This window comes from Scleropages formosus, chromosome 1 (assembly GCF_900964775.1).
Source record: "Scleropages formosus chromosome 1, fSclFor1.1, whole genome shotgun sequence".
NCBI lineage: Eukaryota > Metazoa > Chordata > Actinopteri > Osteoglossiformes > Osteoglossidae > Scleropages > Scleropages formosus.
Genome location: NC_041806.1, coordinates 49,602,303 through 49,625,033, shown reverse-complemented (window position 1 = coordinate 49,625,033; position 22,731 = coordinate 49,602,303). Strand labels below are relative to the sequence as shown.

General features: G+C 53.3%; 1 protein-coding gene across 8 annotated transcripts in view; it reads left to right on the top strand.

Moving 5' to 3' along the window:
• sash1a (SAM and SH3 domain containing 1a) overlaps positions 1-22,731 on the top strand; it is a 147,024-nt gene that overhangs the window by 106,177 nt on the left and 18,116 nt on the right. For 3 of the 8 annotated variants that reach the window (XM_029249978.1, XM_029249967.1, XM_029249979.1), the window contains exons 2-8: positions 13,294-13,422; positions 17,316-17,366; positions 17,464-17,513; positions 20,523-20,569; positions 21,421-21,507; positions 21,605-21,717; positions 22,189-22,290. In XM_029249978.1, the coding sequence (XP_029105811.1) occupies positions 13,294-13,422; positions 17,316-17,366; positions 17,464-17,513; positions 20,523-20,569; positions 21,421-21,507; positions 21,605-21,717; positions 22,189-22,290 (579 nt within the window). Of the gene's footprint in view, positions 1-8,139; positions 8,475-8,591; positions 8,748-10,512; positions 10,643-13,293; positions 13,423-17,315; positions 17,367-17,463; positions 17,514-20,522; positions 20,570-21,420; positions 21,508-21,604; positions 21,718-22,188; positions 22,291-22,731 lie in introns of those variants that run through there. The other 5 variants (XM_029249982.1, XM_029249973.1, XM_029249976.1 and 2 more) reach the window with 4 other exon arrangements.

Below are 22,731 nucleotides of genomic sequence, written 5' to 3'. Positions count from 1 at the left end.
AAGAGCTTCCGCAGCACGAGGCGACGAGCATGAAAACGGAGCATTTCGGGCTCGAATTTGGGATAAGGGAGGGGGGGGTATGCAGGATGCAGCCACCCTGTCATTAGTGTCCCCCAGAAGCCACACTGCATTTCTCCAGCCCTGAGTTCTGCAGGGACACAAAGGTCTTTCTATTGAGAGGGGTGTGTTCAGACCCCCCCCCCCCATACAGTTGGCTGGGCTCTTGTTTCACTGCCGCCCTCCTGCCCTGTGGACGTTGAGTAGTACCAGACATCCAGATCTCGAGCGGCATCTGACTCAAGAACTTGAAACTGCACAGATGAGCGGTTGTTTTTCTGCCCGCTGGACACGGACCGCGGGGTGAGCATTTGACCGTGGAGGAGAACCGTCCCTGCTCTACCCTGGTTTTAACACGGTTAATGACTGGCAGAGCGCCCTTTTCCGGCGGGACACGCGGCAGGGAAGGTGACTGGGACCGCCCCGGGTCCCTCCAGGCGTCTCGGACCCTTAAATCTCAAAAACGTGGCTTCTGTGGCTGGAGATGAGCTTTTGCTACCAGGCAGGAGCTGTAATGAAGCCGCTACTTTGCCCAGGTTTCACTCCTGATATTCCCAGGCAGCAGCACGGTACCACATTTTACCACACCTATGGTTTCACTCTAATGCATTTACTGTGCTCACCCTCCAGATTATTATTTACTATTATTCATTTAGCGGACACTTTTCCCCAAAGTGACTTTGTGTTAAGTTACTATTTACCCAGCTATACAACTCGGTAATTTTACTCTATCACTTCAACATAAGTACCTTGATCAAGGGTACTGCTCCAGTATTGGGCTTTCTGGATTTTTAGTCCAAAGACAGCAGTGCGAACCACTGTGCTATCAGCTATTCCTTAAAAAAACATTAGAAAATCATGGGTGCTACTGCAGAAATGGGATATGAACCTGTAACCTTCTGGTCCTACGGCCATATCCTTGATTGCTGTGTTGTTTGTACTGAATAAATGGATGTGGAAGTTTGTAACTGTGCAAACAGTGGTTGAGAGTTTGCTGATGCGCGACAGCAGGTCTAAACCGTCCGCTTATTGTCTTTACACTATTTACGTTTACCAGAGTGAACGGATGAGCGGCGGAGCAGTTTCCGGCACGTGATCCTATAACCTTCTGTGCTCTTCTCCGCTAAACCACCACCCCGGTGGAGGGTTCGTACACGAGCCGTGTCCTCTGTCCTGTTTTTAACCACGGTCTCTTCACGGATCTCGGCCCTGAACACACAAACCAACTGCCGCCCGGGGCGGAGCAAAACTGCACGCCTCACATGACCGCCTCTTAACACCAGACCTCCTAGCAGCGTTTCCATGGAAACCACCAAAAAGGGGCATAAATTCTAGGCGCGATGGCTTTTTCCTGTGAAGATGTCATGGTGTCGCTGGTGAGAATATGAAAAGAGAACAGGCTTCTGCTAAGATCCGTGTTGTCCACATCACCATGGTAACGGCTCTGTTTACATGGTATAGACAATCAGCTCTGATCCACTGCAGATCCTGGTTACCTGTGGTCTCCGATTCTTCCCTGAAGGGGGCGCTACAGGGCTTTCGGTCACCCTTAAGTGATCAGTTGGGCTTCCTCCCTGCAGTGAGCACAATTTTACCCTGTTTTATCCCCAGGGACCTGCTGTGGAGCCCCTGGTTTCTGAACAGCAGTGTGGCCACACAGCCACGCCAACAGTAGAGGGTGCCACCTACAGCCTTGACGCGGCCACGCGGTGCACGCAAACCTCTGAATCACCCCCGACACACGTTCCCGCTCCCTCCCGAAGTGCTCTGCGGTCCTGGGGAAAATCAGTCGCCGTAAATCAGTGCGACACGGAAGCGAGAGACACCAGCTCTTCCTTGAGTGTGTGTTTGACAGTGAAGAGGTTAACGTTTGCGCCACTGCTGTTTCCGGACTGCGGTCGCGATCCAGGGCGTCCGGTTCGGATTGTGCTACCGTAAGCAGGATTCGTCCGCCATAATGGGCCCTTCTGAGAAGAGCGTAGCGGCGGTCAGCGTGCGGTCCGCTGTCAGCAAGTGTGGTCAGGCCCCGTCGTGCCACCTTCCCCTCATCTGCTTGGCCGGAGCCTAGAAGCTGTTCCAGGGTTGGACGACAGAACAGTGTTTGTTTGTATGTTTGGAAAGAAGGAAGGAGCCAACCGGGTACAGACCGACGTCCTATGTCCGTCCAAAGGCCGAGCGTAAGACGCGTTTCTCAGAGTGAACAAAACGCATCAACAAGAAATTGAGCTTTAGACAGACATGGGATTATTGTCTGACACCACCATGTTGTTGGTTCATATCCCTCAATTACCTCATATAGAAGCAACATTTAAATAGCAAATAGGTAATTAGAGCAGACTCATGTATGGAACTGTCAGGAGAGAAGTGGCTCTGCAGGAGATGTCTGAGAACCTTCTTGAACGGGAGCTCACAGTTTACCCGGAAACCGTTGTTAAACGTGGGTTTTCCGTGCTCTCCATGAACCGGGCCCACGTGAACATTGTGTAGCTCCCCGAAAATACTGAGCGCACACCTCATGTTTGCAGCGCACTGAAGGGTACGACAGCAGAAAGTGGGATTCAAACCTGGGTCCTTCAAGTGAAAGGGGACAATTCTAACCATTAACCCTTGGGGATCTGAGTGTGAACCCAAGTCAGGAGCTGCCTTCTAACAAATCAGTCTGCGGTCACCGGTGGACCGGGGAGCAGCTGCTGCCATAGCCGCTATGACAGCTATGAGAGCCGGAGCAGCCGGAGGGCAGGCGGCGCGTCGTCTGCAGGCGCTCCGTATCTGTCTGCCGCGCTGGATTTTCCGCAGCCTCTCTGTGGTTATTGTGCTAAAAGTGTCTGTTTGTTTCTCGCGATGACATCACTGTTTCCACAAGTACTCCGTTGCCGCTCTTCACAGAGCCACAGCCGTGTCGCAGATCTTCTCCATCTCCGTGACGGCAGGGTCTTCCTTCACAGCTGATCCTACGCTCTTGCTTCCCCAGGCCTCATCGTTAATTGCTTATTAATCGATTATTAAGCTGATCGCTAGGTGCCGGGACTGAAGGGAGCGTGTACGCTACGTGAAATGCGGGGTGGGGGAGGTAGATCGGCGATGACGGTCCAGCGTAAAGCATCATACTGCGGTTTGTAACGAGAGGAACTCGTGAGCACAAATGTTCGACACGGTCACAATGAGACAAATTCACGCTGTTTGCAACAGCTCATTGTTGGTAATGAATTTTGTTCGTTTGCGGATTAACTGCTTGGCCGTGTTTGGGGTAAAAGTGTGGAGCCCGCTGTCCAGAGCCTCTACCCCTGTCACAGTGAGGTTTTTTGGCTTGTCGGTACCGGTGACCCTGCCGGGCCGCGCGGGTGCACGGGTTCGGCTGGTGAACGGGTCCCCCGTGCTGTGGGTCTGCAGGCCCTGGACCACCCACGTTGTCCTCCGTTTCTCCGAGCGACAAAATTTACTTTCCGATTCTGGGCACAATAACCACGGTACGATCCGTCAGTGACCTTTTTCCGACACTTCCTAAAAGTTTTGCTCAATTCTTTTTTTGCGTTTAATGTGTTGCCATGTGTCATTCGGTATCCTTTCTGCCATTGAGCTCACTGCTCTTGGTACTTTGCAGGTTCGCCATCAGGGGGCGCCCTTGCTGAATGTAGCAGCAGTTCACCCAGAAGGTGAAAAACATGGTATTTTCCTCTGTGTCGAAGAGTACCGAATCTCCATTTTCCGTCAAGTTGCTGTCCGAGTTAATGTCGCAGCTGATGGAAATTAGGTTACGTTACTTTTTGCCCATAAACCTCTGTCATTGCGCAACATACCGTCCACAGTTCGGACCATTCGGTGCGGTAACAGTATGACGTCAAGGTATTGCACCTGTGTGAATGCCACCCCCTCCCCGTCCAGCATCCCCATCAGGGTCCAGTCAGGGATCCCAGCTGACTTTGAACCCGGTTTCACACTCTTGTTTCACATTTACTGTGGTGCCCGTGGAACACCCCGGTACACGGGTCAAACTTCTGCCAATCCATTGCATCTCCATCACGTGACACTGGTGCGGGTGCTGGGTCTGTTTGTGTGTCATCCAGCACGTCTGATCTGATCTGGACTCAGTTTTAGCTGATTTGTCGTTGTTGTTTGTTGTTGTTGTTGTTTTGCGTGAGACCTCCTCCCCACTGGTCTGATCTCGTGGACACCAGGCTGTTGCTATGGTGATATTTGCTATAGGTGGTCTCCTCCGGCACAGGGAATCTGCACGTCCACCCTAAAGGGGGTCTCTGGTCTGTGACGGCCAGTTCGAACCTGCAGTGTGTCGTACGGTAAAACAATGTAGGAAATACTGTAAATAACTGGAAACGTGGACAGTGTTTTCCCGGTCCGGCTCAAAACATCATTATCACAAGCAGGCAAAGACTATAAATATTTTTCTTTAAAAAAAGCACGTGTGTGACTGTGTTTCTTATTTTCCGTTATAAACAGGACAGGGCTGTGCAGCTGTTGCAGCCAATCGGAACAGCCCTCCCCATTCCAGCGGGTCGACTCGGTTCTGAGGCTGAGACTCGTTGCAAAATCCATGTTTCGTATTTTGCCAAGTGACTGATGACACATTAGGGGGTCTTAAGGTGCCGTTTTTAATTCCCTCACTCGGCACAAACGGTTTTTCCGAATTATGAGTGTACTGTTACTTTAAGAGTTGTTTGCTCTCTCACTTAGTGGGCGGAAAACACGTCTGCTCTATAATCATGACAGATGGGTTTTTAATTTTTCTTTTAATTTTTTTTTTTTGAAAAAATAACACACAGGTTGCGTGTTTGGACGCTCCCGTGACAGCGTTGGCAGGGCTCTGCTTCTGTCCTCTCGCAAAACCCCCTCCCCGTCAGAGGCTCACCATGGGTCAGAGCACCTTGGTTATTTTCAGGCCCAAGTTGTTCACCTTCAGGGTCACTTTCGCTGGGTGTGGGTTCGGATCCACTCCCTCGCCGCTGTCCTCTGCTGCTGGGTGACTGCGGTCACATTCTATTCATATCCGCAGTCCAAAACGGTTAAGTCCACTGCGAGGAGCTGAGCTTGCGCTCAGGTAAATGACCCGATGTGACCCCACGGCTGCCGGTTCTGACTGGACCTCCAGGTGGCCGTCCTCGCCGTCCACCGCAGACTTGGCTCTTCGCTTTCTTAGCGGGTGCCTCCAGGCCCGAGCGCAGGGGCTCATGGGAAAGCAGGGCTCTTTGAGAGCTGCCACTGGTTGGCCCGGGCTGCGGAATATCAATGGCCCCCACATAGAGGTGCTGTGTGTGCGCGGGGACAACACGGCCATTAACGGAGCAGGTGTGGGCCGGCGGCGCGTCTCCAGCGGCCCCATTTCCACAGAGAAATGAAGTTGTACTGTATTGCTTCAGTTTTCGGTGAATAACCCCGGTGATACCGTGGTTTTAGCGCGTCGTGATTTTTCGCGTGTTTGCGTGTCGATACGGCTCCACACAGGAGCGGTGGGACGCAAACCCAGCGGGGGGAGTCTGCCGCCCCGGCTGTCACTGCTGTTTACGTCTGGTGGCGTGGCACTTTGTGAGATGGGGCGATTACACCTCTCCCCCACCCCCGCCTGCTCCCCCCAGTGCTTCGGGTGGGTGTTATAATGAGAAGGCCTCTGAGGAGGTGCCCCCCCCCCACGTCTTAATTAAAGTACTGATAGCCTATCGCCCCCAAGGTGTGATGGGGGAGGGGGCAAGAGGAACTCCTGGGTGGTGGAAAGGCCATGACTGTAATGGTGGAGTCTGGGGAACGGGGGTGGAAGACGAAAAGAGGTGCTGTTTACCTTCAATTATCCGACACTCCTCTCGAAAGCAACTTACAACGTTGAACTTATAGTGATTTACCCCATGCACAGCAAGGTATTTTTTATTGTATCAATTCAGGGTAAATACTTTGATCGAGGAGGTGGGACTCGATCCTGGGTCTTTCGAGACGAAGGTGGCAGCGCTAACCGCTGCGCCACCTGCTGGCCCTTTTTAGTTCCCCCTCTAAACAGGACACGGCTGCGCAGCTGTTGCAGCCAATCAGAAGAGCCATTTGAATCGCGGTGGGTCACCCTGGTCACGGAGCGGCGGGAGATGGTATAGAATCACATTGTTCATATTTTTCCAAATAACCGATTACACTTCAGGGCCCAAAGAAATCAACACTTTTAATTTGCTCTGACACAGCCACCCCAGGCCCTAGCAGATCCACTTCAGCTGTTCGTAAATCTGCTGCGCCCTACAGTGTCGGGTTCGATCTGCTGGGGTCTCGTGAGCCGCTGTGAAACGGGGGTAATGTGAGAGTAACCCTGGAGTAAGGCAGAAGTAACACAAGAACAGCAAGTGGCATAGTAGTTAGAACTGTCACCTGAAGGTCATGGGTTTGAATCCCCATTACTGTCGTAGTACTCCTGACTCGCACGCATCGTCTGAAACCGCTTGTCCCCAGCAGGGTCGTGGCAAGCCGAAGCCTAACTTCGCAACACAGGGCGTAAGGCTGGAGGGGGAGGGGACAAACCCAGGACGGGATGCCAGTCCATCATAAGGCACCCCAAGCAGGACTCGAACCCCAGACCCACCAGAGAGCAGGACCCGGCCAAACCTGCTGCGCCACCGCGCCCCCCCAAGTACTCTTGACTGACTCAGTAAAATTTACCCAGCTGTATAAATGAGTGAAGCAGCGTAAGTGGATTAGTGAACAACCCTCATGTTGTAAGTTACCTTGCAGAAGAGAGTGAGGCAACTGAGTAAGTAAAAGTTTGAAGGCAGGTGTAACCCTGGAGTAGAGCGGGAGAAAGTGACACTGTGGTCCTCATGGTCTGCTTTTTGTGGTCGGGGGTCACGTGACTGTGCAGCTGCTCCACTCTGCGGGCCTGTCTGCGGGGAATGCATGCTGCTGGCAGTGGGGTGGGGGTGCTGGACGGGACGGTCCGATGCCATCGCTCACATAGTTTGGAAGCGCGTTGCAGCGGCACTAGGGCTGGGTGCTTTTAACCGTTTTTACATCGTAGTCGTTCTTGCTGGAACATTCTTGGAGCGCGGTCGGAATGTTTGCACCCCAGCTCCTGTTGGGTGGCTCATCTTTTGTGTGTCCGCTTCAACTCTCCAAAAGAATCTGTACTCTCATTTACTTGTACATTTATGTTTATTCATTTGACAGATACTTTTCTCCATGGTGACATTCCGTGGTTATTAAATAGTATTTGACTTGCAGTGTTAGATACACAACAGTAACCTGCCTCCCGTCATTCACACTTCTGCACAGCAGAGCAGCGCAACGCACGTACATACACACTATGGGCAATTTAGAGTTACCGATTCACCTGAGACAGGTCTTTCTACTGTGGGAGGAAACCAGAGCACCAGGAGGAAATCCACATAACCATGAGAACGTCCAACTTCACACAGACTGAGCTGGATTCAAATCCCAGTCCAAACCTACAGCCCAGGAGGGGTGTTTATCACCTGCATGACTCAATAAACAAAATAAATGATGAAATATGAATAACCTTACTTTAAATGTACCACGGAGACTGGAGGCGAGAAACTCGAGAGGCCTGCAGTGACCTGTGAGATGCGGGTGGGGCCTCGGTAGTTGTTACACATATATGATCGAGGGACTTACCTTGTGATGCAGTAAAATTTACCCTGCTGTATAAATGGGCGAACCGTTGTGGAGCTGCTTGCCTTACATTGCAGAACACTTTGGTCATGATGAAAGGGAGTATTTATTTTGTGTGTGAAAAGTGTGGGTTCGGATCTCAGCGTGAATTAGGACTGATTTCACCACCATCCCCAGTTGAACATTGGTGTGAGGCCGTAACCCCTCGTGTCTTCTGTCGCTGTGCGCGGTCATGTGAGCGTCCGGCGTGTTACAATGTGTCGACTCCGCTTGCCTACTGCGCTTCTTCCCGAGTGTGACGTCACCGCTTCCCCGGCTCGCACTCCCTTTGTACGCTCCGCTCCGTCGTTCTGCGGGTGAGCGCGCGAGCAGGGGTGACGGACGCCCCCCGTCCCCCGCCCCCACCCCCTTCACTAGGACCCTCCCCCTCCGAGCTCCTCCTCCTGCACAGTTTGTTTTTCGGACTCCGGGAGCGTCAGCTGCTCTGTCTGATGACCTGGTTTTGGAGAAGATCAGTAGAAGTTTGGTACTGGTTCCTCGCAGATCCTCTCTAAGTTACTTGTGTACTAGAACTTGCCGATCGGTTTCCTTTCCTCGGACCTGCGGCCGCCGTGGCTCTTCATGGGGGGACATGGTGATAGGGGGACCTGAAGAAAGTGCGCTCCTCGTTCGTTAGACCCGTGGGGACCAGACGGGACAAGTGACACACCGACAGGATGGAGGGAGACCAGGCTGGAGGGGGTTCGAACCCCGACACTCCCACAGACTCCTTCTCGCAGCTCTGGACTGATGTCATGGGGATGCTGGTGAGTTGGGGAGGAGGGGGTGTTGTGGGGCAGATGGGGGAGGGGTAACAGGAAGGTGACCAAGGTTTTTCACCACCGGTGTGCTTGAAAAGAAGCTCATTGTCCGTTGCGAGCGCTTTGGTCTCTGTTGGTTCGTGTACGTGTGCGTGTGAGCCGGGCGCGCGCGAAGCTCGAACCCTCGCCTCGGCTGGATCGCAGCAGGCTTCTCCCGCGGAGCTCCTGGTGAGATAGATGGTCTCTGTTCATCGTGGACCCCAGCAGCGCCTTACAGAGGTAACTGTCCCACAGGGTTCGGGCTCTGTGGAGAAAAGCGGGGAAACCTGCAGGACCGCGTTCTGACCGCGGTTCGAGGGGCCCGAAATAAGCAAACAAAAGTTCGGGCTTAGTTTGTTTCAAAAATGGGTAAAAAAAACTGAGAGTTCTTCTTTTGGTGAAAAAGTGTACAAACAAACTTCGTGTGCTGCAAACACACTTCAAAGACATCGTGATGATGATGATGATGATGCAGCAGTGTGATACAGTCACAGTGTGTGTTATACCGTTTTAATCGCGAAACAGTTAATTACAATTATATAGCTGACGCTTTTCTCCAAAAAGCGACTTAGAATTTTAAGCTACTTAGTTTTTACCCATTTATGCAGTTATAAAATTTTTTTTTTTTTTTTTTTGCTGGGAGACTGATTTACAATTCGATACAGTGTTTTATAGTTCGTTATTTATTACGAGACGCCGCTTCTTTGATAGGCTTGACCGCGCGCATGCGCAGTGCCCGCTCCTCCCTCGCCGAGGGAGATGTTTCCTCACCTTCACGGTTCGTGTTATTTCAGAGTCCTCCACGCCACGGAATTGAAGCACCGAGCTGGGAGAACTTGTTTAACCAGAGTAAAGAACCCTAACCGTACACTGCTCACTACACACGCTTGAAGTGTTTTGAGTTAATTTACAATCATGCTTCTCAGGTGGTGATGTCATATTGATGTCAATAATTGAGATTTATGACCGTGCTGTATGTTGGGTTGGGAATCCTGAGATGTTCTGGGTTCGACCACCTCAGCGGAGCACCCCTGGCAGGGTCACTCGGGCCACGTGGACCTTATCTTTTCAGATAGCGCCCAGCTGCCGTCCTCTTTAACAGTCCTGTTTTATGACCAGCATGGAGATACTGTGGTGAGATAGGGCAGACTGTTTGCCACCCAGAGTGCACCAGGACACGAACGCGGTCCGTTATTATTGGCTGTTTCACACTTTCTCCAGTCTGACTTTTAGGGTTGGGTTTGCACACTAAGCTATTTTACTCTGCTGTATAAATGGGTGAATCGGTGTAATTTTTGGTGTAATCGGTTCAGGGCAAGTTCTGCAGCGGCAGGGATTCGAACCCATGGCGTTCAAATTTCAAGGAAACGGCTCCGTTTTCTAAAACGCCAACATCTTTGCACACGGTCGTTTGCGGTCTGAATGGCGGATCAAGTGCTCTCCGTTCCTGCCTTCACACGCAGCCGAGCCCGGGGAGGTGTGTGTTCTGACTCGTTCCGGATGCCGGGCTGACCAGGCGGGCCGCGTGTCTCAAACGCGCTTCTGTTTGGCTCCTGGCGCAACGGGGGTCCGTTAAAGAGCCCGGGAGGGAGACCACCCTGGGTGTGGACACTGAGCACCTTCGCAGCAGCAGCAGCGTCGTCGCACGGAGCAAAGTTATTAATGGATTCATTTTAGCTGAATTAAGGGGTACGAGTCCCTCTTTTGGTCACGTGACCTGGCCCTTAACCGCTTTGCTGGAGTGGAGTTACTTTCCTAACCTATTGGATCGTTCAAGTGCGGTGTCTCTTTAAGGGTGTGTTCCACTTGTCATTGTGCTCTTTTCGTGTGTGTAAGAGAGAGGCGAGCCTGTCTCACCTGTTCCACACCTCAGGGGTCTGCCCTCCCACCCAGGGCGTTCCCCCTTTCTGCGGTACGCTCTTTGTTTCGTGTGTGTGTTTGGGAATCGCCCCGCCCATCACACCCGCTCAGGAACAGCACTGCGTGTGTGTTTGGGTCGGAACGCCACTCGGTGCTACTGCTCCGCCGGCCGTGTGGACGAGGACAGCTTCGCCCTGTGTGTGTGCAGCCAAGCAGCACCTTTGGGTTGGGATTTCTCCAGGTGAAGGTGTTGAGTCGGAGCCCCAAGCTGTTTTGTAAGTATATATGGAGGGGGGGGGCTTTCCTTGGTGAGTTGAGTTCAGTGATACACACACAGTCCAACTCAGTGCGATCCATGTCCATATGTCTGTCCCAGCAACAGAGCTCCTTCCTGGGGAGGTGGGGTGTTGAGCCTCGCAGGTTTCCGTAGCTGTTGCTATGGCAGCGCTTTCTTTGAATTCTGTGCATTTCCTCAGGAAGACACCCACCTTTTTTGCATGCTAGCACTGTGTGTGTGTGTGTGTGTGTGTGTGTGTGTGTTTCATGCTGGCATTTTGACCTTTAACTGCAGTTCTTTGAATCATCAAACCTGCACTCACTTAATACTTTGTTTTAAATGGCCAGCAGGTGGCGCAGTGGTTAGAGCAATTGCCATGCAGTATGAAAGTTTCGGGGTTGAATCCCATTCCCTGTTGTAGCAGCATGAATTAATACAGTGAAAATTACCCTGCTGTTTAAATGGGTAAATCGGTGCAAGTAACCTGTTCTGACAAATATAACTAAAATAACATTGGAAGACGATGCATTAATTAAAATCATCATGGTGTCCTGTCAGATTACTGTGGAAAGTGCCAAACTGGACAAATCCCTCCTTTTACCTTGACTGCGCAGGCAGGAGCAGGAAGTGTGTGTGTGTGTGTGTGTGTGTGTGTGTGTGTGTGTGCGCGCGTGTGTGTTGCAACTATGCGATGCTTATCCCGCACGTTCCTGCAGACACAATGAGTCTGTATTTCGGGACTGTTTTGTTTGGATGGGGGGGGGGGGCGGGGGTTGGTTGCTGTTTTCTTTCAGCTGGTGAAAGTGCACTGCTGTGCGCTGTGTTCCTCCTCCACCCATTCGGTCACGTCGGACAGTTTCGTTTCTTTGCGGGTGTTGAGATCAAGACCCAAACGCTCCTTTCACTGAGCGCCCGGCAGTCTTGGCTCAAGGTTCGTCTGAAGACTTGTTTGGTCTCTGGCAGGTACAGGGCATTCCTCTTGCCCTCGGGTGTGGAGATTCGTGTGTGTACACACACACACACTCCACTCAACCTGCAGCGTGAAGACCTGTGCTTGTCTGTAGGGTTGATGGGAGCGTTGTTAAACTGTCCATGATAAATGGTTTCCCGCCATCACGGTGACGGGCGACCCCATCGCTCACACCCCCTGCGGTCCTCCTGTGGCCCTTCTGCGAAAAGGGTGTTCCCTACAGGCAGGACCGGAGCGACCGCTCTCACAGAATTTTTCACAGAATTGCCGAGAACATGTGCTGGTTGGGCATGCGGGAAACCCTTACGAAAGTGCTCCTCGGAATCGTGGTTACGGTCCGTCGCCTCGGCGGAGGCGTTTCTCGCTTGTCTGGTTTACCTGAAGGTTCTCCAGATGTTTCCATTGCGTTCTCCCTGCAGTCTGGAACGATGCGGTCATCCGCTGACCCAAAGGGGGCGGAGCTTGAGCGTTTGTCCTGCCTGCAGTTCTCTGAGATGGCATGTTGCCATGGTCACACAGCTGCAGAACCTCAATTGAAGATGCCTCCCCCCCAGCTGACCACATGTTGAAATGAGAGATATTTCGATGCCTCCTGCTCCGCAGTGGACCATCCCGAGGGCAGATGGTCTCCACCCGCGCCGTGGGGGTCCCTCTCAGGTTCTCCATTCAGAATCGGGCCTGGAGGGGGTATAAGGGGGGGTGCCCCTCCAGCTGTTCCCAATCACCCCACCCCCACTGGTCCTGGAATGCAAAGAGCGACTGTTGGAAGGGGGTGGGCATTCCAAAAATCGCTGACCCCCCACCCCACAGTGATTTCGAGAGGGTGGGGGGGGGGGGGGGGTTCGGCACCGGGTGGTGTTTAGGACAGGATGTGTGTCTGCCATCACTTCCTGTCAATGGCTTGTGGTCTGTCTGTGTGGCAAGTGGGCGGGGCTTATCGACACCAAGGGTGTCACACTGCCCTTTGACTGTTGGCTGTCACACTGTACACCTCCCCTCCTCCAGGTGTTTGAACACAATTGCAGGAACTCTACCCCCCCCCAGCTCAGATGTGCAAAGAAAGGATCCTCTGTCAGCAGAGTGGCGTCCGGTTCGCAGCTCACTGCCGTCAGGGTCCAGGGTGCGAAGGCTGTGGGCGTTTAGCTTACGGAGGACCGCAGATCCTCTTCTAGACTCGTGTGGCTCGTTCATAGGTACCACAGCAGCTCCCTTTGACATTTTTATTTAGTTGGTGACACAACAGAAGTGGGTCGCGACAATAGAGACATATTCAATATACTAGGAAAACTCAAGGGCTTTGAACTGATGCCTTCGGACTTGGGTTGGTTCGAGTCCCGTTGTTGTAATGCCCTTGATCTAGAAATTGATACAGTAGAAATGACCCAGCTGCATAAATGAGTAAATCACTGTAAGTGGCTAAACACTATGAGTCACTTTGGAGTAAATGAGGTTTTATATCAAAGGCCTTTTGAGATTTGAACAATGACCCTTCTGGTGCAGTATGGGCTCTGCTCTTCTCTCTGTGAGTGATCGCAGGGCTGGATGCCTCTGACCTTGTCCCTCAGTACCTGCCCTTCGTGTGCCAGGTCACCGGGCCCAGGGCCTTTTACACTACCGGCGTGTTTTGCCACACTGTTTACCACACTGTGCTGAGGTGCCGTGTGTCCTGTCCCCCGCAGGACGGCTCCCTGGGGACCATTGATGACCTGGCGCAGCAATACGCCGAATACTACAACACCTGCTTCAGCGACGTGTGTGACAGGATGGAGGAGCTACGCAGGCGACACGTCTCCCAGGAGATGGACATGGTAAGTGTCCGTCCGCCCCCCCCCCTTACCTGCGTCCGTCCTCATTGGACGTCCCTGTGCGGGGCGCTGTTTCCCAGCCACATTGTCATTCCGAATGTGCTCTCTGGGAGATGTCGGCCACTGGGACACTGGGAGGGGTTGCCTAGCAACTGGCAGCGATGGTGAAAACACGCGCCCCCTGTGTGTCTGTGTGTTTTTCTGCGTTTCGCTGACCCCTTTCTGGGGGATGGGGGGTATGTTGTCCCCCGGAATTTGGGATATGGGGTATGGACTTGCCGGGGCTACGATGTGTACTCGAGGTAACGGGACCGCAGGTGGTTCAGTGGTCGGAACCATCAGCTTGGGTTCGCTTCCTGGGTTCGAATCCTGCTGCGGTGCCTTGTAACGACCCTGAATTGATACAGGGAGAATTCTCTGCTCTGTAGATGGGTAAATCAGTGTAAGTTTTTGCTCTGCACCGCAGCACTGGGGGAGGGGGGCTGGAGGAATTTACAGCCCCGGAGCCACTGCTGGGTGATTCTCTCTGTACAGATTGGGACGGGATGGGGGGGGTGTTTGGGTGACATAGTCCAGCTTCCCTGAACAACGTCCAGTCGGACCCACGTTTGGAGACGGTGCCAGTTAAATGTTTATATGGCTCCTCAGATGGTGAAGGGCCTACTTTACTGGTTCTTCAGAACCAACGAGCACCGCAGCTGCGGGTCTGAGGAGGAATGGAGGGAAGGTGACCGTCCCTCCCAAGATCCACTTAACCTTCCGTGTGTGTGTGTGTGTGTGTGTGTGTGTGTGTGTGTGTGTGTGTGTGTGTGGAACCTTGTCCTCTAGGCTTCTTGTCATCTGTAAAGGTTGGAGGGGTGACCTCACTTCCTAGTGTGTCAGTTCCCAGCTGTCACCTGGAGGTGAATGAGTTTGGGTTGGATTTACTGAAAAGACCCGCCCCCTCTTATACCCAGTAGGGAAATTGAGTTGATTGACAGACCAACCAGCCAATAGGATGACATTCCCCATAATAATTTTTCAGCCCTGGGACATGGTGTTACCATTTGCTTATGAACCACCCTGTCCCCCTACCGGGGTCCTCAATAGGGGGCAGGAGTCACTTGGGGACGCCCAGTGGAGCCCCACCCCGGCTCTAAGGGTGGGGGGGGGGCACTAAGCGCTAGTGTTGTGCCCTTAGAGGCGTGACCCCCAAGGTGTCTGATGGAGACTCGTGTAGGACCGACCTCATGGCGCGTTCCAGAGTGGTCCAGCAAGAGCGGGAAACGGCTGCTAAGGAAGTCCTGTATGTTTGTACTCCCGTTGGAAAACCACACAGCAGGGAGAAACCGGGTGGGTATAGGGTTGCGCTGTGGTGGGACAGGCAGGGACAAGAGAGGACAGGCAGCTGTCTCGGATCACGTGGTCACCTGGAGGAATCTTTTCTTCGGAGGTTTGGAGACATTTGTCTGCAAGTGAGGTTTTGTTTCTCTGTTATATGTATAAACAGAGTAAAAACAGCTTTTCCCAGCACAGGACGCTTAAATGTTTTCACTGAGACCCCCCCCTGCCAATGAATACCTGGTTTATTAATATTTAAATTTACTTATTCAACTGCTGCTTTTCTTCAAAGCAGTTAATTAAGCTACTTTCACCGATTTACATATTTATACGGCAGGGTAATTTTTACTGTATCAGTTGGGGTCAGTACATTGATCAGAAGTACTACAGGAGTGGGGATTTAAACTCAGGGTGTTCTGGTTGTAAGGTGACGACTCTGACCGCTGCACCTCCTCCTGTCAGGCGGGGGGGGGCGGGGGGGGTAACTCAGAGGGCTCATCTGGAAACCCAGTGAGTTCCGCTGCACTGTCTGCAAAGGACGGATTCCTCTTTTTCTGCCTCTTTCTGTTTTCGTTCCTTTCCTTCTGACCACCATCTGTAAAATAATATTTTGGGTTTTCAGGAAGACCCCCACCCCTCCTCCACCAGATAGATCTCTTCTCCTTCAAAAACACTCGCAAACTGTGTTATGAAATATTGTAATGTTTTTATGGCTTCTCAGTGCTGAACTCAGCTGTTCGGCAGGGGCTGTGTGTTGGGGGGAGGGGGGGGTCGGCTGGACAGGAAGTGGCTGGAGAAGGTGGGTGGGTGGGTGGGTGGGGGGGGGGTTGTAGGCTACAGACCTGAAGCTGGGAGGCGCTCGCTCCCAAGGGGGAGGGTTTCTGCCGTGGGGGCCCCATGATGCTCTTGGGTGGACAATGTGGCTACTGTGGGTGGAAACACTCAGTTGAACTTTGTTTCTGTGCCCAGTCACAGCTGTACCGCGGTACAGAGCTGTAGCCCTTTGGAGTCTTAACTCTAAACCTTCTGGTCAAAAACATTTTTTTTCGATATTGAGATTTTTCTTTTCCTCACACCTCTCTTCTACATGGCAGAAGGAGATACAGGGGGCAGAGCTGTCACCTCGCACCAGAAGGCTGCTGGTTCAAATCCCACCACCTACTATAGTACCCTTGATGAAGGGTACTTACCCTGAATTGATACAGTAAATGAAAAATGTCCCCCACTTGTATACATGGGGGAAAATAGACACACATTACCTGACTCCACTTGTCCCAAGCGGGGTTGCGGTGAGCTGGAGCCTAACCCGGCAACACAGGGCGTGGTGGGTGGACGGGTGGACGGGACGTCAGTCTGTCACAGGGCATCCCAAGTGGGACTCGAACCCCAGACCCACCAGAGAGCAGGACCCGGCAAAGCCCTCTGCGCCACGTGCCATGGGGGAAAATCTCTAAGTATATTTACCAAGCTTTATACGTCATTTACAGGAAAAGTGCTGTTAGTAATAATAATAATGCTTGTGGTTCCTTCAAGTACAGAATAGAGTAACAGTGAAACACATGATACCCCCCAGGACTGAAAGTGCCACCAAGAAGTGATGATGAAATTTGGAGTTTTTCTGAATAGCCCTCCCTCCCTCCCCCATTACCCTGAGTGAGAAAAGTAGTGAAAATGGGAAGCTGGGGGGGGGGACACACGTGACACCACGGTCACTGTGACAGCAACTGGACGAAACAAACCGATGGGTCAAGATGCCACTGCCGGAGTCCTTAATCGCTTCCCGAGACAAGGTTCAGGGGCGGCTCGGGTTCGACTTGTCCTTGGTGTCCTGCTGCGAAATTCTAGGCGCAACGAGACGCAACAAAGCGTCTTGATCTCAAAACTTCAACGAGCATTTGTACGTGTTTCTGCACAGCCGGTAGTGTTGCGGTTGGAACTGCTGCCTTTGGACCCGAAGGTTGCAGGTTCAAATCCCAACTCTTGCTGCCGTGCCCTCGATCGTGGTACTTACCCTGAATTGATACGGTAAAAATGACCCAGCTGTATAAATGGGTGAATTAGTTTAAATACCTTAATGCTGTCAGTTGCTTCACAGATGAGTGCCAGACCAATAAATGTGAACCAGTTGCGGTTCATCTGGAGCCACTTGGTGTTTGGAGGGTGGGGTGCAGTCCCCCCCCCCTCCCCCGCTGGGTGTAAAGCCTCCTTTGCATTGAAATATTGTTTGCCTGCCCCTCGCACACCTCTGAGGAAACAACACCCCCAAGAGGCAGGACCGTTCCTATTGAGGTGCGAGATCACACCGCCCTGTCGGCAGAGCGAGTCCATCAGGGTGTCGCATCCCTGGGTATCGAGACCATGTTCGAGTGGGGTTCCTATAATCCTCTTCCTTTAGTTGAAACACATTTATTCACCACGTTATTCCAGGACCATGTTTGTGAAAGGCCTGGTCACCTGGTGTGTGTGTGTGTGTGTGTGTGTGTGTGTGTGTGTGTGTGTGTGTGTGTGTGTGTGTGTGTGTTTGGCGCTCTTTCTAACTTCTGTCTTGTAACTTGTGTGTTTTTGCCGTCTTGCAGGAGAAGACAGAAGGCGTCCCCTCTTCACTCCAGCTACGCTCAGAGATCCAGGTGTGTGTGTGTGTGTGTGTGTGTGTGTGTGGGTACGTAGGTGAGGTTTTGTTTCTTCCGTACCCAGCAATGACCGCAATACTGTTTCTGCCTGCAGGAGTCACTGGGACTCAGCAGCACGGTGTCGACCCCGGAGAGCGAGAGAAAGTAAGACTCCTTTCTTTATTATACCAGAAGTGAGACGCCATCAACGTGTGTGTGTGTGTGTGTGTGTGTGTGTGTGTGTGTGTGTTGAGGAGACAGAGAGACAACTCTTCACACACCATTTGGTACGCTCATCTGACACTCACCTGGGATCGCGACCCCTGATGAACCTTCTCCGGCACTCAATAAATGACATTAGTTACATTCCGGCAGGGTGAATAATATCCGAATAAACGTCCAGTGGGGGAGGGGATGGGGATGGGGGGTGAGTGTGTGTCACATCGGTGGTCTTGATGTGACCAAAGCCCACTGCGCACCCTCGGGATGACCACTCTGGATGACTGTGGATGAGGGGAAGTGACTGGCCTGTCCCACGATGCCTCGGGATCCATTCATCCACGCTGGTCCCCACATGTAACCGGAAATCTCGCTGTGACCGCATCCTCGTCTCTGTCCCCCCTGGGAGCGACCGGAAGGGACCGGAAGGAACCGCTAATGTTTCCTTTTGACCTCCTTGTTGCTGCCATTTGCTCCCTGCGCTGCCACACTTCCACCTATTGTATGTACTGGGGGGGGGGGGGGTGAATATGCCCCCCCCCATGCCCATCTGAATGCTGTAAGTACCAGGAGATGTATTTTCCCCTCCCTCCCTCCCACCCGCATGCTGCTGTCACGCAACACTTGAGCCGGGTCACGTCGTCAGCACCCGGATTGACGGGAAGTTGGCGATGCCACGATAACGGTCGTCATAGCGATGTCATTGCTGCCAGTAAGCGCCCTGCCTGGGTACAGTCACAAGGGAGGCGGTCAAGTTAATTCCCAGCACTGATTAATTTACCCTGCTATCTCATAGGTAACCTAATTCCCTCAGTTAATTAACTGCTTTGCCCCCTGCTGACCAGATGAGTCCAGGTTATCCTCCACTAGCCAATAGGAAGGTGGGGCAGGCTATTCGGCAGCCCCGGGATTTGTATGGAAAGGCACTGTAGCTACTGCACCCCCTACCTGTGCGGTGCGGCCACACCCCAGCAGCCTCACTTTCAACCAAATGGGGGTAAAAAATGCCTGATGTGTACTGGGGGGGGGGGTCCCGACAGCCCGATGTTTCAGCGTAATCGAATCAGAACGCAGCCCTTGGCCGTTCCGACGGACTCCCGGTGAAGGTGGGGGTAGGGAAGCGGGCGATTGAGGAGGGGTTGTTTTGGCTGGCAAGGAGCAGGACCTTTGGCGCTGCCTACAGGGTGGCTGCCGTGGCAACCTAGTGATATGCTAATGGGCTGGAGGCCCAGCAAACCGCTCCAGCGCTCAAGAGTAGCCCGGTTGTTCCCTTCTGCAGATCAAGAGTCGCAAGAGTCGCAAAAGTACATTAGAACAGCTGGATGTTTCAATTAAGGCGATTTAAGGGCCTAATAAATAGTTCCTTAACCGTTAAGTTTACCGATAACTGGGGTAGCTAGCGGCGCTCGCATAGAGCGCACAGTGTGAATGTATTTAAATATACTTCTGCTTGTAATTACTGGCAGGCTGTAGAGTCTGTGGAAAACAGACTGTCGGCCAAGCGCTGCGTCCCCGGGTTCCTTTAGCATCCTGGTTAATACAGAGCCACGCCCACTTGCACAGCACCAATCGGAACGCTGCGTTCACCTACCCGGCCAGGAGGGCCGTGCCCATCGCCGTGGCGCTCGCTTTCATCTTCATGTGGCGGACATGCTTCCCAGCCATGAAGGGGACACGTTGGGGCTGGGCTGTGGTGGTAAGGGGGGTGATGGTGGCCGCCTGCAGTATCTGTGTGGGTCCCGACCCGCTTCACCTTGCGGGAGTTAACGTCGCTGATCAGCTTCGGCATCTCCAGGGGTGCCTTTCTCACCGCAGGGGCTGGTCCGAGTCGGAATCGGCCCACCGCGCCTGCTCTGGTTCTTATAGTAACTTTGGGGCCGCAGGTGGTGCTGTGGTTAAGGCCTTGGGATTTATGACCAGAACCCCTGGTGAGTGGCTCCCTGCGGTTGAATTCATGGAGAACTTAATTTAAAATGCGCAAAGTAAATATGTGCGTAGATAATGTGTGGGGGGGGGGGGGGGGGTCTCCGGGGGGAGTTAACATGTGCGAATCAGATGGAGATGCGATCCCGGCCCAGACGCAGTACTTTGTGCCACCGCCACCCGGTGCTCCGTAATGGTTCGAGAATGTGTTCCACAAACAGGCGCCGCGTGGGCCGGGGCTGTCGGGCGCGCTGGCTGTTGTTGAGCCTTGGCCGTTCCTTGTTTAGACAGGAAGTGACCTTGCCCGGCTTGTTAACGGCGAGCCGTTTCACCCAGTCCGGCTCGGTGTTTGTTTTGTGCCCGCGGAAAAGGGGACGTCAGCAGAAGCAGAACCGCAGCATTCCTGGAGCGGCTCTTTACGTACCGCGCATCCCAGAAGGCGCCGGCCCCCTCTGGTGGCGAACTTCGCAGCTGCCCGGCGCATTCTAGAGCGAGGTTCGAGCCGGCGGGTTATATATCGAGACCCGCCACGTCCCAGCGGCTCCTCCCTGCGGTTTGGCTGCTTTCTCAGGAGTTCTGTTTGCGGCCGCGCTGCCGGTGCCGCTGCTGCCATCTGGCGGTCGACCTGCGCAGCGCCGTTGCTCTCGCACACAAAACGCCCGCCAACCTAACTGCTGTGACAAGTGTGAAAGAGGGTGGGAGGTGGGGGTAACGCTAGTTACACAGGGCTGCCCATCCATTGTGAAAGGGCCTGCTGTTCTGGGGAGGGGGCCGAGTCCTGTCAGCCCTCATTCTGATTGGCTGACTGTGCCGGAGAGTTGGGGGGGGGGGGGGGGTACGTAGCATCGCTAAACAGGACAAAACCATTCAGTCTGGTTTTGAGTCGCAGCAGACGTGTCAGATGTGAGTGTCACCATGCAGAGGACCATGTTGGAGAGCAGGTCAGCGGGGTGGGGGGATGTCATTTAACCGTTGCCACGGTTACGGGGCTCTGCATGTATATTTTTGTGCAACCTGTGTTCTCCTCCTCAGGCTGTCCCTGTCCATGCACAAGTCCAGCTCAGAAGATGGCTCAGGAGGTCAGTATCTCTTCCTTTCTTTCTTTTCTCACTTTGGGGGGGAGGGGAATCGGTCCTCCCCATGTGCGGACCGTTCGGCTGCAGGTTCGAGCTCTGGGTGCATGTGAGCACCGTCGTGTCGTGTCGTGACAGCTCTGTTTCCTGCTGGAAATGCGACCTGGCGCTTTTTCAGTTGTCACATTTACCACCGACAACTCAACTCTAATACTTCCAACGATATTGCAAATAAAACTAATTTAAACTGTGAAAGTGAAGGTAATCTACACAAGGTACTATTCCCTGCTCGTCGATCGTCTGATTGATCGCATAAACGTGCGTTACGCTCCACGTCCCGTTATTGATCGCCGAGTTGCGGGAACGCCGGACACGAGCCGTGAACGCTGCGGAAGCGAGTTGAACAAAGGCGGTCCCGCTCTCCTGTTCGGTTTGGGTGTTCTTTAGTCATCTGTTGGCTCTGCTACAGACAGAAATGCTAGAAAATGCGGAGATGGAAAATAAATGGGGGGGAAAAATGTTCATATCTTGCAGAAGTCGTAACTCGGCTGTTTGTAATAGAATTCGAAATGCTAACGGCTCGCTGCTGAGATGACGCTGTAATCCCAAGTGACCTCCCCTGTAGCCTGAATGGGTCAAACGGTAACTTGCTCAAGGGTACTACAGCAGGAATGGCAACGGGGCCTTGAACCAGCAACCTTCAGGTTACCTTCGTCTCCTTAACCACTGTGCCACATGTGTACAGACAGCACGCGGAGTCTTATCGCAGGCCTTCCCGTGCCTGCCCGACCCTTTCGGGCTCCTGTCATTGTCCCGTCCGCTCCTCACCTGTCTTGTTCCTGGGTTCGACCCTCCAGGGAAGTGGGACGGTAAGAAGAAGAACAAGTCCTTCTGGCAGAATTTCCGCAAGTCGCAGAAAGGCATCGCGCGCCAGACGTCCAAAGGTACGGTGTGTCCACCTGTTCACCCCAGGACACCTTTGGAGAACGGTTTGCCTTCCGCTCGCCCTGCGTCTGCTGACCTCTGACCTCTCCGCCCCAGGGGAGGACGTCGGCTACATCGCCAGCGAGATCACCATGAGTGATGAGGAACGCATTCAGCTGATGATGATGGTGAAGGAGAAGATGATCACAGTGGAGGAAGCTCTGGCCCGGGTAGGACCCCACGCCCCCTTCTCCGAGGCCTGCGCCGCCCCCATCTGCGGCTTGCTCCGCCCCTTTGTTGTTTGCTCCGCCCCTGTCCTCTACATAACCCTTTCTAGATCACTAAAAGGACTCGCCTTAACCTCATATAACGTCTTCCTCTCTCCTCACACGCTAACCGGCGCTGCTAGGCTACTTGTTAGACTAGGGGGATGTTGGTTCTGCGGCGGAGGGGTAGCGCTGCGTCTCCATTGGATGCTCTCTTGGCTCCTCTCCTTCCCTGCTCCCCACAAATCAGAAGTGCTGGGAAGCTGTCAATCAGAAGTGAATGCTCCTCCCACCGATGGGAAACCCCGCCCCCTCATTTGCAAGCATAATGAAAGGTGGAGATGATGACAAAGGGTGCGAATGTGTCGCTGTGCTCTCTGTGCTGGACGCTGCTGTAGGAGAGGGCGCCCTCTCTCAACCTCTTCTTCTCCGTAGCTGAAGGAGTATGAGGCCCAGAGCAGACAATGCGCCGGTACAGGCAGTACAGAGTGGACGGACGGCTCGAGTCCCGCTGTAAACGAGTCGTCCAACTGCAACGTAAGTACCGCCCCCGTCCGCCTCCTCGCACCAGTGCCGGCCCGAGACGTCCAGGAACACCCGCCGCAGGGCAGCTGTCTGTCTCACCGCTGTTGTTCACCTGTAGAAAGCGGAGCGTGGTGTGGTCGAGGACACGTGGTTGTGGGTTCAAGTCTCGGCAGACGAGCTGCTGCTGTACCCTTGAGCGAGGAAACGGAAAAACTACCCTAACGAATGCGACTGTGCGATCGCAGCGGGCAGAGCTAAGCTCTGAGCAGGGTTTTCCCCACTGCTGCCTTCAGTCACACGACCGCACAACGTTTGGTTCTAATCTCACTGAAGATGTGGAGTTTTCTCCGCTGGCTTTTTCCAGTTAGCCCCACAAACGCGTTACGTGGCCTAAGGTGGTGTCGGTCTAAGGGTGTCCATTGCTGTCTGCTTTCTCCAGGGACTTGAACCTGT